Consider the following 15,340-nt stretch of genomic DNA (forward strand, 5'->3'; position numbering starts at 1 on the left):
GAATCAAAGAAGGACAACAAGTACAAGTGCTCCATACCTTTTGCATATTTGATATAAAGCACCAGTCGTGATCTTTATAGTAACCCAAGTCCTGATGAAGTAGCTCAAGAAACCATCTCCATGTATCTGTATTCTCCACTCTGACAATAGCCCAAGCTATTACATAGATATGGTGATTTGCATTTAACCCCATGGCTGACAAAATCTGGCCACCAAACCTTGTCTTCAAGAATGCACCATCCAGCCCTATCAAAGGATGGCAGCCAGCCTTGAACCTATTTTTACAGCTGCTTAAGCACATATACATCCTATCAAAGGTCACTTCACCGTCTGGTTGTGGGGTGGTACATATTTGCATAGTGGAACTGGGATTGGTCTTCAACAGCGTAATACCATAATCCCGAACCATCCTATATTGCTCTTTCTCATCACCATACACCACACTTCTAGCAACCATTAATGCCCTCGAGATTGAATTCTTATTCAGTGTCAAATCAAACCGTGTCTTAAAGTAAGTTGTAGCCTCGCAGTGTCTAAAATTTGGATACTTTATCACCTTCTTTACAAGCTTGCTGCATACCCAATTTCTGTTGGCAGCCCTATTCTTGTCCTCTCTTGGACAAGTGTGGTCATCGTTGAAGGTTTTAATTTGCCAACACGTGTCCTCATGGTCTCTTGATGCATAAGCCACCCATGGACACTCCATGACCTTACACACCGCCTTGCACCTTATGTTATCATTTTTCACTAGATTTATACTTCTACCCTCTTGGATTGCGTATTCCCTCATAGCTTCTCTGAATTCCCATTTCGTTTCGAACTTCATGCCAACCTCAAGATGTAGCTCTCCAAACCTTGCACCCTCCCTAAAGAGCAAATATGCCTTCTCAGAATAATTTCCTTCCTCCAACTCATCTTCTGAGTTTGGAGGTGTCTTCATCTTCTCTAAGTGCCAAGAATTGGTGTCATCTAAGTCAACACCTGAGTCTAGTCCATCCTCTGCACTTTCATCAACACAACCCATGGACCCAAGATCAACTTCATCGTCGCTCACCTCCTGCACCAAACCATTGTCTTCATGCAATATCTTCTCCTTCCCTTTACATAGTGGATTCATATTTCTGGATCCCACCTCTGTTTGTACCTTATTTATCCTAATCCTACTCCCAGTTTTATGATCATTCATTGCAGCCTCATAATCAGAGGAACTACCCTAGTCCGGACCTGGCTTAAACAGGCTATCCTTTTCACTGTCAGAGGAGTCAGAAGACACATCAAAGGGAGGATTAGTGTTTTTTGTAGGCATCTTGGGTTGGGTTGGAGTCCTTGACACTGGTGGTGGCTGTGTGACCTTAAATGTGATGTGAACTTTGGTTTTGGAGTGTGATGGTTGTGTTTGCCATGGAGATGTCTTGTTTTTGTTGGGACTGGATTTGCAAGAATTATTGGGTACAACCTTCGGGGTGGGCGCAACTATGAGTGCATGAGTTTCATTGAGTGAGGGACTCACATCAGCATCTGTAGGAGCATTACACCCCTCTCCACCATCGTCATCCAAGTACACAACTGTGTTATCTCCCTCTAACACCTCCGGCACTGACACTCCATGCTCGAAATATACATCAATCACTCCCTCATTTGTCCTAGCACAATTTACTATCTCTCTTATCTCTTTGTCACCGTTTATATTCCTCAACCTATTATCCAAGCCTTTTCTAGGAACATGCCACCAGTAATGCTTTATGTCATTGTACCCAAGCTCCTTATGGTAGTTCCGTATGAAGAAGATATCTAGAGTATCAGTGTCTAGATCACCTAAACAGGCTTTGTTGTCCGGATAATATACCATAATCCCTTCTGCATTCTTTTTGAAGTCACCCCCATGATGAAACATGATGTCCAACCTCTCTTCCACCTGCAAGAAATTTAAAAATTTCACTTAATACAGACAGAATTTGAAAGCCTACTAATGCATTATATAAAAAAACATCAGCACCACAAGAACACATTTTTTTCAATCCTGCATACATCCTTTATCATATTCCTGTTTCATCCTTGTTTCATTCGGGTTAAATGGAGCAACCCCCCAAACCCCAGCCAACCTTCAAACCGTAGACACTACAATGATACCAAAACTCCCGAAACCTCAACCACACTAACAACTTGCATATCATCAATCAACACTGTATTGAAAATGCAAAGTAAAAAAAAGGAAGGTTACCTTGAGTCCGATCACAAAGTCGGAACCTCGTGCTTCTGCTGAAGGAGGGGAAGAACGAAAACAACCTTCGGTCGGATTACTTCTTCTCTCAACTTTTTCAACCCAACGAATAACATCTAAATGGCGTCGTCTTTGGCTATCAACAGCGCCAAACCAAAACGACGACGTTTTGGACCCCTCCAGCGTGGCAAATAGAGGCCACGTCAGTGCTGCGGTGATAATTGATCACCAGAAATATGTCCAAGGACCACTTTGAGTGTTCGGAGCTCTATCTGGAGGACTACAACAAGAAAGTCAGGATCTTGAGGATTACATTGAATATTTACGTAAATCTCAGGGTCGACTATGGGTATTTACTTTGGAATTACAAATTTGAAACCAAAATTTCATATTAAACATTGGAACTAACACAATTACCAATCCCTTCAAACTAAATTAAAAAGAAAAAAAAAAGAAGGAGAGTAATGCTCCATGATATTTTACAATTCTAAGTTATTTCTAATAAAAATATCTTTGTTAACTATGCATTCTTTAAAATGTGTGTAACTTGTTTATGTCTGTTATATTATTTGTCTTTAAAAAGTATTTATTCGTAATTTAAAAATTTCGTACTTTTTTTACACAAAATGCATATAAGCAAGAGCTCTTAATTAAAAAGTTTTATTCAAAAATTTAGTAAGATGCAAAATAAAATTTGTTCATTTTATGCTTTTACCAGATCATTCACTTATCTTACATTTTTTTTCCTTTGTACTAGTTCATTCTATGTATTTTTAATTATATACAAAAATATTTAGTGCTAAAATTGAGAATTAAAGATAGTCATAACTTGTCTGTTTTAGCTTTTGTTGATATTTATTAATTATCGTTTAAATAAATATATAATATTAGATTAATAAATATATAATTATAAATATTATATACATAAAATTATATATATTTTTATTTAGATATTATAAATATTAAGTTAAATAAGATAATTTTGCTCAACTTAACACATACAATAATTTAATTTAGCTTGGTATAATGCTCAATGTTATACCATATTTTTACTTTTGATATATAATATGAGTTTAATTTGATGCATTGATAATGTACAATATTTTATACATTTCTGCAATCGCATTCAGTCTTTTTGGATGACCATTCATGCAATCAATGAAAATAATAGCTATTAAACATCGGAACTAATACAATTATTAATTCCTTCAAACTAAATTAAAAAGGAAAAAAGAAAGAAAGAGAGAAAGTAATGCTCCATGCTATTTTACAATTTTAAGTTAATGCTAATAAAAAATATCTTTGTTGACTATACATTCTTTAAAATGTGTAACTTATTTATGTTCATTATATTATTTGTCTTTAAAAAATATTTATTCGTAATTTAAAAAGTTGGTACTTTTTTTTTATACAAAATACATATAAGCAAGAGTTCTTAATTAAAAAGTCTTATTCAAAAATTGAGTAATATACAAAATAAATTTTGTTCATTCTATGCCTTTACCAGATCATTCATTTATCTTACATTTTTCTTCCTTTGTACTAGTTCATCCTATGCATTCTTAATTATATACCAAAACATTTAGTTCTAAAATTAGGGATTAAAAGAAGTCATAATTTGTCTATTTTGGCTTTTGTTTATATTTATTAATTATTGTTTATATAAATATATAATATTAGATGTAATAAATATATAATTATAAAGATTATATACATAAAATTATATATATTTTTTATTTAGATATTATAAATATTGAGTTAAATAAGGTAATTTTGTTCAACTTAACACATACAATAATTTAATTTAGCTCAGTATAATGCTCAATATTATACCATATTTTTACTTTTGACATAGAAATATAAGAGTAAGAGTTTAATTTTGATGCACTAACCACGTAAAATATTTTATACAGTTGTACAATCACATTCGTCTTTTTGGATGACCATTCTTACATGAATGAAAATAGTAGTTTTTCATGATGTGGCATTACGTATTTAGATGCACATGTAAAACTGTTTTATAGTGACAGTGCATCAAAATTAAATTATTAAGAGTATATATACTGAAAAATAATGCTCTACAACCAACTCCAGATAACTTACATGCCCAAGTTTAACTAAGTTGTTATAATGGTTTTCACATCAAGCGCCACTTGCCCTGATTGCACTTTTTTTTTTATCATGGTTCTTCTTCATCATCTCACTTACACACTCTTGCTGCTGCTTCTTCTTCTCGTCCTCCTCCTCCATTTTTCTAATTTTTCTCTTGTTATTGTGGTTGTGGTTACCACTTCCTCTTCCGCCTTCTTCTTTTTTCATTTGATTTCTCCTCCTCCTCCTCCATCATCGTCATTATTATCATTGTCATCGTTGGCTTCTTCTTATACGTAAATAACACTGTTCATTCTCTTTCGATTTTTCGTACTTGTTCAGCTTAATGTCGCTGTGTTATCTACTTATTTTTTTCACTTATTTTTTCTATTAAAATTTGTAAATATGCAACTCATTTCTTCATGAAATAAATTCTTAGTGCCATCACATCATTTAGTTGAAAATTTTGGTGTTAAAGTGATGACATTTCGTTGTTATTCTTTAAAAATTTATGTGTTGTTTTATGTCGTCGTCTTCTTATACATAAATGCCACTGTTCATTCTCTTTCAAATTTTTGCATTTGTTCTACTTAATTTCGCTACATTATCTACATATTTTTTCGCTTATTCTCTTTTCTATTAAAATTTGTGAATATGAACTCAAGTCTTTATGAAATAAGTTTAGTTTTATCACATCATTTAATTAAAAATTTTGAGGCTAGAGTGAAGATATTTCAGTGTTATTTTGTAGATTTTTATGTTTTGTTTTATATATGAGATAATTATTCAATTCATTGAATTTGTGATATTTTTTTAGAAAGATTCAATATTTTTTTGTGTCGTATTACTGAACCTCTTATGTCAATTTTAAGTAATTTTGGTGCTATCAACAGAATCTTTAGTATTCAATTTATTTTCTACATAGTCACCAAAAAAAAATTATTTTTTACATACTGTATCATTGTATTTTGGTACTATCTGTTTTATTCACTTCACATCATAGTTTTTTTTTTAATTCAACATTTGAACTCAAAATTAATTGACTAAGAAAATAAAAGTTTATATTTTGATACTTTTATTCATGCTAATTTATAAATGAATAACTTAGTGCTTTCTATTTTAAAATACACGATGTATTTTAAACAAGAATAAAGTATATTTTTTGTCCTTAAAATTTTTTAAAAAATTAGAAAATATCTCTAAATTTTATTTAGTTTTAATTTTATTCTTAAAGTTTTCAATTTGCATCATATATACTCTAGGTGAGTGGTGATTAATTTTTCAAAAACTTTTAAACTTATTTAACAATAATTTCACAAGAACAACCTTTAACATAAGCAAATCAAACATAGTTGAATCACAAAAAAGAATCGGACATAGTTGTTATGCATTATTAATGATTAGTTCTAAACTTTCCAAAAAATTACTAGAGGTATACTTGATGCAAATTAAAAGTTTTAGGGATAAAATTGAAACAAAATAATATTTAAGAGTAATTTTAAAATTTTGACCAAAATTTAAGAGAAAATTTTATATTTTATATTTTTTCCTTTAAATAATTAATTAAACTTTTCTCCTATAATTTTCCTGTTTCTCGTTTATACTGTCTTCAACCAATTAATAGGTTGTAGCATTTGTTACTCTACTTACTATAAGTATTACATCTTGCCCATTCATTTCAACTCCATTGTCCATATCAAATCTTAAAAGAACTTTGATTTGACAAGAATGATACGCTCACATTGCACCATGCTACTAATTCTCTTAAATTCCGAGAGACCGAAGGGAATTATAGGCAACCCAAATTCAAAAAATGCGTTGATGTATTCTAACGGCATCTGATACATCAGATGAACATCATCAAGAATTTTTTCGGAGATGCGCATACAATGAAACAAATGGGACAGAAAAATGGATAATACTTTCTTGCTTCAAAACTTTGATAAGTACACATAGAGTAGCAGAGTGAAAGATTCATATACTCCTATTTCCCTCATGTAAAATTATAAATTTGCTCATAGTCAATTTATCTAAAGCCGCTATCGATGTTTATTTTGCATTTGCAAATGAACAAAGAGCATATGCCCATATATGATAATGGAAAGACTGAAAATATAAAGGGCAAAACAAAAGGATAAACAAAGACAAGATACAAGTACTTTGCCACTTGTCAGCCTGTTTACCGCACAGGCTGCTGATTGTAGTGAGTCGCCTTATCTTTTCTCTTTGCCACGGCAAGCCTTGCACTCCTAGCAGCAGCATCCATCTCCTTGATTTTTTCTTCTTCATAGATGCAACTTTCTTATGCCGCTCTTTCACGTCAGTTACAGGTGCATCCTCTGCCTTCCCCGTTCCAGCAGTTTCCGTAGTTGTCTTTCCATCAGCCACAGAATCAGGCAGGTTTTGCGATTCTTTCTGCTCCTTTGAAGATTTGTCCTTCTTCTTCTTCTTTGCATTTTTGCTTTCACTGGTGGCATTCTCCTTCTTTTCTAACTCACCATTGCGATCCTCAACCTTCTTCTCAGCACTTGAATTTTCCAGGACAGGTAAAAGATTCCAAGTAAGAAATTTCTATATAATCAGTCATCTTAGCAGGGCTTGCAAATGTATTGGCGAATGTTTGCATGAGCAAGTTCAAGCCTCAACTTAATACTTTAGATATTTAAATAGCATTCTTGTAGCCAACATGGTTAAATCAATAACAAATTCCGAAAAGATAGATACCTCCTTGAAAGAACTAAGATAATTATAATATCTTTTTTCTTTTTTTCTTTCACAAGATCAAAAACATCATATTACCATGGGAGTCAGCCTGGCTTCCGGGTTCTTTTTGCAATCCTAGCTCTGCTAAAATAGCTTCAAGCTCCTTTTTCTTCAATTCCTTCTTTGAAAGTTGCTCTTCAGTTTCCTTGGTAGACAACGAAGGTTCACGAGGCTTCTTAACAACAGTTTCAGGCTCTACTGGCACTTCTAAATCATTTTCATGTTCATCCTCAGCATCATCAAGGCCTTCTATCTCACTATCGCTTTCCTGCTATTAAATCATTCACATGTCTTGCAGTTAGTCAATGTGAAGCTCAATGTCTCAATGAAACAATAATAACCATCTTCTATGTTATTAATTTGCCATTAAGGCCAAAACAAATTAACAATTAAGTGCCCAGTTATGCAGCTTTCAGCTTTCACTACTCCAAATGGGACGTGAAGGGCAAGTCCATGCTACATGATATCATCTACGTTAAAACATTATAGTTATGGGTGAAGACACAATCATTTTAACTATGCAAGATTGAACACGTGGAAACTTGAGCTTGCAGAACCAAATTGCAAATCCGGAAATGAGAATAACAAATCGGCAAACCGACAAATAGTCATCAAATGCATATTAATCTAATCAGATTCCAAATCATTAAACCGACAAGCTACAACGTCATCAAATCCAAGCATACAGATTACAGATCGTTAGACCATTAACACAAATCACATAAATGACAATTCAACAAGGATCATAAATACCTTCCCAGAGCTAGATATCCAGAACAAGACCAGAATCCAGGATCCTCATTATCAAACAGAATATCCAACATTATATCTTTAAGATATAAAAAGAAACACTCAGCTTTCTTTCCAATCATGCATGCAATAACATTCAACGCAACTCTTTCTCCTCAAAGACACCATTAAACCCATCCAATCCAACCTTCAAAACAGCATTGCCTAACACATCCAACTAACAGAACACAGACAACACAATCAAAACACCTACTGAATGTGAGAACATGAACAGCTCAGCTAATCCACCTTTTCCAAGTCTAGTCGCTATCCATGCCACAGGACTAACGAATTCAAAAATAAAAAACACAATAATAAAAGAAAAAAATTACACTCTCTGCATAAAGGCAACGATCATCACCATCCATAGTTAAAAAATAAACGATTCAAGCCATTGCATATCAAGTTTCAGCAGTAGTGATCCAACACACATAAATAGAATAATCCAATTAAAAAAGAAATAATGCTCAAAGTTTTATGTTCACCTCAGCATGGGCCTCGGATTCAACTGCAGCAGCAACAGGAGCGCCCCAAACGGATTGAGGTGGAGCGGTGATGGCGTAGTAGTCGTCATCATCCTCGTCGTCAACGTCAGCCCATGACTTCGACGTGAGTGGCGCCGGGGCCCAGAAAACCTCCTTTTTCTCCTGCTGTTGTGCGGCGGAGGAAGCGGCGGTGGAAGAGGACGAGGAGGCTCTCCCCTTGGATGAAGCCTGTTCCTTCTCAGAATCTCAGGCTTCTTCTTCTTCTTCTTGAGGCTTCCGAGCGCCGCGAACACGTTGGAGCTGTTTATGACCGGCGCCTCCTCCCTCCTGCTCCCTCCTCCCACCATTTCCAATCTCAAACTCAGCAGCGATGGCCCCGAAACGACCGCGTTTCAACAGCTCCAGTGAAGGGACAAGATCGGAAATAAAATCAAACAAATAAAAGAAAAAGGGAGAAACTCTAGTGTTTGTTTTTGTTTGTTCCTTGTCCGAGAGAATGGTGATCTGAGAAGTGAGGAATGTAATGTGGATGATGGACTTATAAAAGGGTGCGTTAATTTGAGTATAGAGATTGAAGGGTGAGGCCATGAGGGGCGGGGGATCAGAAACGATGATGATGTGTGTCTTTCTTTCACTCTACCACTAGTGCATTAGCCCGTGCGTTGCACGGCATCGGTCTAGAAAATCATTCGCGAGTAATTATTTTGAGAATATGACAAATGTATGTTCGTGTCTTACATTTAGCAGTGTTTCACAGAGTATGAGTTATAAGTTTTCTCAGTTATTTTGTAGATTGGATTAGCAAGTAGGACAAATTTGAAGGTAGATATTGCCTGTAATAGCCTAACAATTCGACGATTTCACTATGACATGAATGTGAATAGTTATCGATTTTACTGTCTAGTGGATATTCTCGAATATTTCCCTGTAGACCACATTGATTGTCGAAGTGGTCACGTTGCATTTGTTATTCTGAATTAACACTCTGAGTCCATTCTTTGACTTTACTCTTGATAGTGCAACATACAGCTGGCCGTGCGAAAAAACTGGCCTTGGCAAGTACAACCCAACCGTGGTCAAAGTTTGTCCCTGTGACTTATTAATCGTCATTGCGAAGGACACAATAATTGGGAATTGTCTCCTCTGAAACCTAAACGGCAGACCTTGGTTGGTAGGAATCATATCCATTCGCGGTATTATGACTACCTGACCAACCTTGTTTCATGTTAACGTCATGCACTCAACGACATGATTTCCTAGTTTCCGTACTTGTAATCTTGTCCCGTTACATAGACCGTTGGACTGGTCAATATTGCGCAATAGCATGACTGGCACACCTACTTTTAGAGTTAGTTGATGTGGGGGCAAACCAGAGCAGCTAATAGCATTAAGAACATCCGGTGTAATTGTGTCCAAGTCTGACTCCATGTTTCCTTCCTCAACACACAAACTATCACAGCTTAAATAAATTTTTCATCCCCTTCCAAACGATCCATTATGAGCGTATTCACCTCATTGACCACCTCTAATGTAGGACCAAGGATGGATCGATGTTTAAAGTACGATGGCTGAGTAATATTAGCCAAGAGGTTAGGGTATACAAGCTCAACCATATCATCAAAGGGACGAATTGAATCATGTATCAATATGTCAGGATGAATATGCACCTCTGACTCCCCATCCATAGAATCCCCAACCAAGCCATCCCCAATATCCAACAGCCATTTTGAGAACTCAGTAACATCATCCACAGCTTTATCTGTTGGTCCAATAGTTAAACGCATGTTCACTGTCAGGGTTAGAACAGTACAGTGTTGCCATAGATACGAAGCATTGATAGCTGAATGAACAATATCTTGACGGGAGCCCATTGGAATGACTGGAAGAATCTGTCTAAAGTCACCTCCTAGTACCACGACCTTACCTCCAAAAGGTAATTCTGCATTATAATATGGTTCTGAGCTCAGGATGTCACGAAAGCACTTGTCGAGTGCTTCGTAGCAAAGTTTGTTGAGCATTGGTGCCTCATCCCATATAATAAGTCTAGCTTTGCATATCAACTTGGCCAAAGATGTACCTTGCTTAATGCAACATACTGAGTCCTCTGTCAACTCCAACGGTATCTTAAACCTTGAATGAGCTGTGCGTCCATTTGGAAGCAATAAAGAAGCAATCCTACTGGATGTAACATTCAGTACAATGCCCTTTTTGCTTCGAATTGCAGCTGATAGAGTCCTGTATAGATACGTCTTACCGGTACCACCGCAGCCATAAACAAAGAAGAATCCTCCGGCGTTACCATTGACTGCCTGTATGATGACATCAAATACTTTTCTTTGACCTATGTTCATATTAGATAGGTTGTTGTTAAGCTCCTTAGTTAGGGCATCGACATCAAAGTTCAGCTCATCTAGTAGGAGTCGATCCTCTAAGCCATCAATAACGTCCGAACTTGGGTAAGGCATCTTGTCAAACTCTTTAAGAGATCTTCCATTACCCTGAAGCTTGTCCTCAATTTTCGCAAGTGTCATGTTCATAATTTGTTCCGGTGAAAGTTCAAGATCTAATAAAAATAATGAAAAAATGATACCGATCTGTTACAAATAGAGATTTGAACCATCATACATCATATTTACCAAAGAAATCATGTTAATGACGACCATACCTGCACACTGCATATTTTTTCTATGACAGAATAAGATATCCTCGGACAATACATGGTAACACTGCTCCCAAACAACCTCGGGTCTTACAACGTTGTTAGATAGTAAGAGCACCACGAACAGGTCACGCAAGTAGTTTCCAGAGGCCCACGTGCTTGCTTCTATTATAGCATCAATGAATTCCTTATCATCTTGCAATAACCCCAATGCATAGCATGCTTCCTTGAAGGAACCATACACAACCCCGTTGACTGTGCGCAAATGAACATAGCTGAGGCATCCCTTTTGTATGTTGAGCAAAAGTCGCAGGTAATAATCCTCGCCGTTGCCGCGGGGAACATGCGAAATCCTACCAATGGAGAATCCTTGTTTCCTTGGCATCCACATGGATATGTCATCTTTCCATACAAATTTGTTAGGAAATTGACTGTATGTAAGAGTACGACCATAAGGAAACAACCTATTCGCAAGCATCCAGGCCAATAGCTTTGTTAGCTTGCCATCAACCCTATCTATTACATCAACAATGTTTTCGTAATCCCTGAATATAACAGGGTGTTCATTTGGCAAATGAAAAGGAAGCCTGATAACCGAAGGTTCCTTCTGTTGGATGTCATACCCAAAAATGCGCCAAGCTGCCTCACAGGCTGAGATATACCGACAATCATAATAGTTGCGTATCTCATCTACCACTTGTTCAGACTCACCGTCTACATTGGTTTGGTAGAAAGAAGCAGTTACCCGATCATTGCCCTTGTGAACGTACTTAAACAAATACTTTATTGCGGACGTTTGGCAGGTGTGCTCAACATTTATATGGCAACCGTATTTCAGTAGTAGTGATGGATTGTATGGTACAATATATGAATTATCGAGGGCCGTATTATTCTTTGTGACTATCCGACCATTATCCGTCCTCTTATACTTGGGGAACCCACCATCATCAATCATTGTCCTTGATCTAAAGGGCTTGGGATAATACTTTGAGCACCGACCGTTCAACATGCAGGGGCTTTTACTATTATACCTGCCACACGGGCCATGGACCATGTACTTTTCAACTGCCCCATAAAGTTTTGGCCTCTTGATCTTGTCTGGAATCTCAGCTGAGATTAGTTTGTCAATATCATCTAGTGACTTAGGCTTGGATAGAGGATGCATGAACAGCAGTATGTGCGCATGTGGGAGTCCCCGCTTTTGGAATTCTACTGTGCAGACGTCTGTAGAGACCAACTCATTGTTAGGCTTTAATTTTGATACATGTATAACATAATAGATTTCATTAAACTTACATGCCGTTATCTTGCCAAAGAATTGACCATGCTTGAAGTCAGCTATCAACTGACCGAGCTTTAGGTTAAAAATCCTCGATACAATGTCAGGACGGTCTTGTGCTTTTAACCCTGTGTCTTTTAACGAACGTTTTATCTCATCCCATTCAGGATTGCAAGTAATTGTTATGAAAAAGCTAGGATAACCTGCATATTTGCAAATTGCAAATGCATCCTTGCAATTGTTGAACATGTACCGAGGACCGCCAGTGAAGCTACTCGGTAGTATAATCCTCTGTCCAGTTGCAACAGCACTTGCCTCTCCCCTAACCAATGACTCATGCAGTGCAATATATTTGTCCACCCTTAGTTTGGGTTGGTTATGTCTGATAAAACTAAGCCGTTCAGCCTCAATCATCGTGTACGCATCGACCAGAAATTGTTGGAACAACCTCATAGATTGTAACATGATTGGGGACTCATTGAACCTCATCTGTATACGGTATGAAAAAAACTCTCTCATACTTATCGTCTTACGTTTCTTTATACCATTCAGGTCATATCTAGTAGATGTCTGAATACCTGTCCTGAATCCATCCTCACCGTATGGAAATATCAACGGATATTGAAGAGCCAAGTACAACGGGTGTAGAACATCTATTCTTTGCAACTTATTTTCTGTGGACTGAATAATAATATCTCTATCAAGGATTGAGTCGTCAATGTCACCTACTATCAGGATGGCAACCTCAGACGCAGTGGGTAAGTTGTACACTCTTCCATCCTTTTCCCGCTTCCTAATCAGCCTCATTTTAATTTCTGAAGGCTCGCTATCAGCGAACCTATCTCGAGCAAAGCGAAAACTCTTGGCAAGAGGATTGCACATGTCCAGCATCTTAGTGAGTTCAGACACGATTTCAGTTTCAAGTTTGTTGATTATTTCACCCGACCTACAATTGTTTCAAGTATTAAGTGCGACATACATTTAAACACTTGGTAAGTATGTACATCTAGACATCTATAAATGTGTTTGCAAGGTATAATCTATGGTGTATGTAACCTTGAATGATGTACCTCACAGCAAGTATCCGATTAGACACTTCATTATCTGTGTCATAGATGTACAGTTGCGCAAATCTCGGCCTTTCATTGTTGTTAGGGATCAGGCTTCCAATTGAATGGTAGTTCTGACCATTAATTGAAAAAGTCGGTGGAGCCGTGCCATTGTTAATGCCTCGGTTAACCTTTCCAGCCATTGACGTAAACGCAAACATGGAATTAAACTTACGGATATTCTTCCTGAAGTACCTACCTTTGTCGTCATGCCCACGATGGAGGTCTTGTAGAATTGCAGGGACCTGGGTAAGTAACGGCAATTGTACCTTTCCATCCATGCAGCAAAGCCCAAATCGAGGAATTCTGCTGCTCCTGCTTTTAGCCAACTTTTCCCCTTCCCACATGCATGCATTGCAGAACATGCAACGATGGATTGCATCTCCAGCATCCCAAGTATCTGAAGTACATATAACGCTTGTCATTTTTAACTGAGAAGATGCAGTGCGAAATGAGTTATTTATAAAACACAGCATGCAGGCTATATAGGAGAGATCAGTTACCTTCCTCCCAAATCGACTCTGCCGACTCGACTAGAGAAAGTTGGTGTGGACCTATTCAGCAAGAATGGCCAAAGTTTATGTTAGCAAACGAAGTTGATTATTGTTATGAGAGGATTAAGTAATGCATGAATCATAGAGTAGTACCTTCATGCTCATTTGTCCTGGAGTTATGTACGTAGTCAGAGTCTACTCCAGTATCATCAAATGCATGTATAACTGCATTAATTTCCAGTAAGCAATACATTATTAGCAACGTGCATGAGTCGACATGGACAATGTCCATGTTAACAATGGGTAGATTTTCTGTCGTCCATGAAGAATGTACATACATAGTCCATGGTTCAAAATAACAAAATTTTGTATACTAAGTTCAATCCAAGTATTTTTTTTAATGATTTCTTGGCAATTGCCACCAATTTTGGTTGCTAAGCGAAACCTAAAAATCAAACAAACAAATTATTGTAACATATATTGAAAAAGTATAAAATAATATGTTATTTAATGGATCTTTAAAACCATGGCTTAATGTTGTCAATATATTTTGTTAGTACAATTTGTAATTGAGAAAATTTCACTCCCATCGCTTGCCAGATGCTAAAATAACACTATCCTCCTCTTTATTTATAAAATATACATTTTCCTCCGTTACAACTTTTAAAAAATATCCTCTTTACTCCATTTTGAATTTTTTGTGTTAACTAATGTTAAATTTATCCATTTTTCAAAAAAAAATATTTTTTCCTATAAAAATATCATTTAGTCAAAATTATATTTTCTGTCATTAAATTATACTCACCAAAATATACTTTAATAAATCATTTTTTATTGATTAAATTGTATTGTTATCGAAATGTTATTAAAAAAATTAATAATTAAATTATCTTTTTAATATATCATTCAATAATTTTTTAATTATTAATTTGTGATTTTACCAAATTTCTTGTTAACAATTTTTTTATATTTTACTATAAATTTTTTGATATCAATATATATTATTTTAATATTAAAAAAAATCTTAGTAAGATCATTTTTCAATAACAATATATATTAATTGTTATACATACTAAATTATGGTAATATTTTTTTATATAATGTTAAAATAATATTCATTCATATCAAAAAAGTATGAGTAAAATATAAAAAAATTAATAACCAAAAATTTTGGTAAAATTATAATTTAATAATTAGAAATTTATTGAATGATTTTTCAGAAAAAGATAATTTAATTATTAAATTCTTTTTAAATTATTTTCTTAAATTAGATTTTAATCAATAAAAAAAATTTATTAAATGGTATTTTGGTAAGTGAAGTTTAATGAAAAAAAATAAATTTTTCGTTAAAGAGTATTATTCTAAAAAATATTTTTTTTTTAAAAAAAGATAAAGTTAACATTAGTTAACAGAAAAAATTAAAAATGGATTAAAGAGGAGGTTTTTTAAG

General features: G+C 35.4%; 2 protein-coding genes and 1 pseudogene across 2 annotated transcripts; all 3 read right to left on the minus strand.

Moving 5' to 3' along the window:
* Nucleotides 1-6,308: 6,308 nt before the first annotated feature.
* LOC112702628 (uncharacterized) lies at nucleotides 6,309-8,845 on the minus strand (annotated as a pseudogene).
* Nucleotides 8,846-9,249: 404 nt separating this feature from the next.
* Nucleotides 9,250-9,777, minus strand: LOC140183760 (uncharacterized). Its single transcript, XM_072232726.1, has 2 exons — nucleotides 9,619-9,777; nucleotides 9,250-9,438 (listed from the first exon to the last, which is right to left on the minus strand). The coding sequence occupies exons 1-2, from the start codon at nucleotides 9,775-9,777 to the stop codon at nucleotides 9,250-9,252; spliced, it is 348 nt and encodes a 115-aa protein (XP_072088827.1).
* Nucleotides 9,778-9,809: 32 nt separating this feature from the next.
* Nucleotides 9,810-14,115, minus strand: LOC112756337 (uncharacterized). Its single transcript, XM_072232732.1, has 4 exons — nucleotides 14,044-14,115; nucleotides 13,900-13,950; nucleotides 11,015-13,796; nucleotides 9,810-10,912 (listed from the first exon to the last, which is right to left on the minus strand). The coding sequence occupies exons 3-4, from the start codon at nucleotides 13,176-13,178 to the stop codon at nucleotides 9,810-9,812; spliced, it is 3,267 nt and encodes a 1,088-aa protein (XP_072088833.1). The 5' UTR covers nucleotides 13,179-13,796; nucleotides 13,900-13,950; nucleotides 14,044-14,115.
* Nucleotides 14,116-15,340: the final 1,225 nt, after the last annotated feature.

Source organism: Arachis hypogaea, chromosome 1 (assembly GCF_003086295.3).
Source record: "Arachis hypogaea cultivar Tifrunner chromosome 1, arahy.Tifrunner.gnm2.J5K5, whole genome shotgun sequence".
NCBI lineage: Eukaryota > Viridiplantae > Streptophyta > Magnoliopsida > Fabales > Fabaceae > Arachis > Arachis hypogaea.

Excerpts from the sequence above, each read along its gene's own strand:
- LOC140183760 (XM_072232726.1), bottom strand. The coding sequence starts at position 9,777 with ATGGAGTCAGACTTGGACACAATTACACCGGATGTTCTTAATGCTATT. Across the intron at positions 9,439-9,618 it reads GTAACGGGACAAGATTACAA|GGACAAACTTTGACCACGGT; the intron begins GTACGGAAACTA and ends AATAAGTCACAG.
- LOC112756337 (XM_072232732.1), bottom strand. The coding sequence starts at position 13,178 with ATGCTGGACATGTGCAATCCTCTTGCCAAGAGTTTTCGCTTTGCTCGA. Across the intron at positions 10,913-11,014 it reads AAAAAATATGCAGTGTGCAG|ATCTTGAACTTTCACCGGAA; the intron begins GTATGGTCGTCA and ends TATTTTTATTAG.